We start from the raw sequence: 2,610 nt of genomic DNA, 5'->3' as shown, positions 1-2,610 counted from the left end.
TCGGTTCTTGCATAATCGATCTTCTTGCAGATCGAAGCTCTTCCCTTTTACCAAAAGAGGAGGTGGCCCTCTCCTCTTTGACCACAGACGAGGTGACGGGAACCCTATTTCCTCGCCTTTCCTTTCTCTTTCAGGTTTGGTTTCCGTCCTTGTATAGGAAATGATTCGCCTTTGGTCATATTTTTTTTTCTGCTTTCTCATTTTCAGATAGAAATCGCTAGTCTTGTTGTATTTTTGTTACTTTTTTCATGGACATAGAGAGGCGATTCATAAAAGAAAAATCAATGATTCATGTGGGCGACAACGAGGTGGGGTTTTTTAAAGTAGCTACTCGAGTTGTTAATCAAACTTGAATACCTGTGGTATGGGAGGGATTTGGCCATTTGGGTGAAATGGTAGATATCATGTGTATGAGATGAGCTTGGATTTGCATATTTTAGTTTGAGTCTGATCATAGATATATATCTTGTATGTTTAACTTCAATTTGATGGATAATATGATTTTATTGAGCAGATTGATTTTTAGACTCTACACATTTTAGTTCTGAAAATTTTGAATTAGTTATTTTTAGAGGTTCAAATTGATCATTGTTTTTGATATTGGAGGTATGAAAATATGTTAATTTGGTTGAATTTAGTCATACGAGTGGATAGTGATAGAATGAGTGTGAGTATAGTAAGTACCCATTATGGATATGAGCCGAGTATAAATTTGGAGTTATCAAACAGGTATGAGCATGCTTGATAGAAATTCACAGCTAGTCTATCTATTACAACCTCTAGCTGTCTACTTCTTCTCGTTGGGCAATCACTTAATTTTCTGTTTGGTTTGTGAAAATTTTGTCTCCTTTGAATCTATTAAAAGTGTGTGGTATCAAAAATTCAACAATTTATATTTTTTTACTTCTCAACTTTAGAATTTCATTTTCTAGATAATAAAATTTGAACATGGAAAAAGTTTAGAAGATCTAATCTTTCCAACTTCATGGTTGCACTTCCAGAAACTGTTCTACGGTCGAAATGGGTGACCAAAATGAAGTACAAGCTTGTGCACTATCAAGCCAAGGCCCTGCTTCCACACAGTCGCCTGACAAGTCGAAGCCAAAGAAGAAGATCTGCTGTGCCTGCCCCGAAACTAAGCGCATTCGGGATGAGTGTATCGTGGAGCATGGAGAGGGTGCCTGTGCCAAATGGATTGAAGCGCATTTGCGATGTCTCCGTGCTGAGGGCTTCAAAGTTTGATCAATCTTCAAGTTTACATGTTTTTCTCCCATTCTTGGCTGCATAGATACATTGCTTTGATGATTTGCTTACCAAAAAAAGGCTGGATAAAATGGTATAAACTTTCTCAGATGGCAGTCTGAGACATATATACATTTGAAATAAATTACTGTTTGTTGGGCGTTAATGAGTTTATATATATTAGCTTCCTGCAGAATGCAAAATGGCAATGAATTACCAGTATCTTACATTCAATAAATTAGTCTATCATCCTTCGTAATTCATTACTGTTAATTGTGAGATTTGCATACCTGTCTCAGTCAATTATTATAAGGAGATGAGTTGTTATCAATTCATCTAATTATCTGCTTCATTCCCACCTCCAAAATGCTCTGAATTTGTCGCAAAAATACTCACAGTGAAATGTTTGGGCCTCTGCATTTGTTTACTCGGCCCATTTATTCGGATCCAGCCCACCATCCATTTTTATAAACGATTACGAACCCTCGTCAACCCTATCGCCGCTGCCATCCTATCCATTTTCGCCTCCAATGGCGCTGCAACAACCATCCTTCTCCAACGCCGCCTTCCCCTCAAACCCAGTACCTCCGCTTCCTTCCGCCGCAGTCGATTCCTCCGCGACCGCCGACGAATCCTCCAAGAAGAAGCGCCGCGCACCCCCGGGCCCCGCGGAAGTGCTGGCCCACTACGAGTCGCAGGGCCTCAGCCCCCGCGAGGCCTCCCTCCGGGCTGTCGGCGAGCTCCAGGAACTCCTCTACAAGTACGCGGCGAAGAAGAACCGATTGGCGACCGATTACCCCCGCAAGCTCGACAGCGTCAACACCCGCCTCGCCGTCCTCGAAATGAAGCTCGACGCCAAGCCTGGATTTCCTGAATCCTTGGCCATTGGGGTCGTCGCCAGTGCGTTCGCCTCTTCCGTCCCCCATGTACTCAGCGGCCTCCGTAGCATCTGGGACTCGGTTCGCTCCGCCTCTGGAGGCTCCTCCCTCCCTTCTTAGTTACTCACTGCAATGTTACTCTCTTGTTTATTTCTACTTTTGGATATTGTGCTACTACTTAGGTGTACAAGATTTCCTTCCTTGAAAATTATATCAAAATTTCCCATCTCATCGAATGTTAAATTTGAATTCTTGATCACAAACTAGTGTTAAATTGTCAGTAGAGGCCTTAGTGCCCTTCTTCTTGGTCTCCTTGTCTTTTATAGGCCCTGGGAGTGAGCACCCATGGAATGTTTTCTATCTTTCACATGAACACGCATCACCACTTCCTTTTCATGTTGATTCCTCAGAGAAGCTCAAAACAAATGGCGACGGAGAACATTCTTTTATCGATCTCATGTTTTGATGAGAATGAATTGTGATCTATGTG

General features: G+C 42.1%; 1 protein-coding gene across 1 annotated transcript; it reads left to right on the top strand.

The window, feature by feature from the left end:
- Positions 1 to 1,754: 1,754 nt before the first annotated feature.
- On the top strand, positions 1,755 to 2,240 carry LOC141825712 (uncharacterized). The gene has a single exon (XM_074713101.1). The coding sequence runs from the start codon at positions 1,773 to 1,775 to the stop codon at positions 2,238 to 2,240; it is 468 nt and encodes a 155-aa protein (XP_074569202.1). The 5' UTR covers positions 1,755 to 1,772.
- The last annotated feature ends 370 nt before the right edge of the window (positions 2,241 to 2,610 follow it).

The sequence above is a fragment of the Curcuma longa genome, chromosome 1, assembly GCF_044706935.1.
Source record: "Curcuma longa cultivar G26 ecotype Majalengka, Jawa Barat chromosome 1, ITB_CL_G26_1.1, whole genome shotgun sequence".
Classification (NCBI taxonomy): Eukaryota; Viridiplantae; Streptophyta; class Magnoliopsida; order Zingiberales; family Zingiberaceae; genus Curcuma; species Curcuma longa.
Note: the sequence above shows the minus strand (reverse complement) of the source record. Positions and strands in the feature narration are given on the sequence as shown.

Excerpts from the sequence above, each read along its gene's own strand:
- LOC141825712 (XM_074713101.1), top strand. The coding sequence starts at position 1,773 with ATGGCGCTGCAACAACCATCCTTCTCCAACGCCGCCTTCCCCTCAAAC.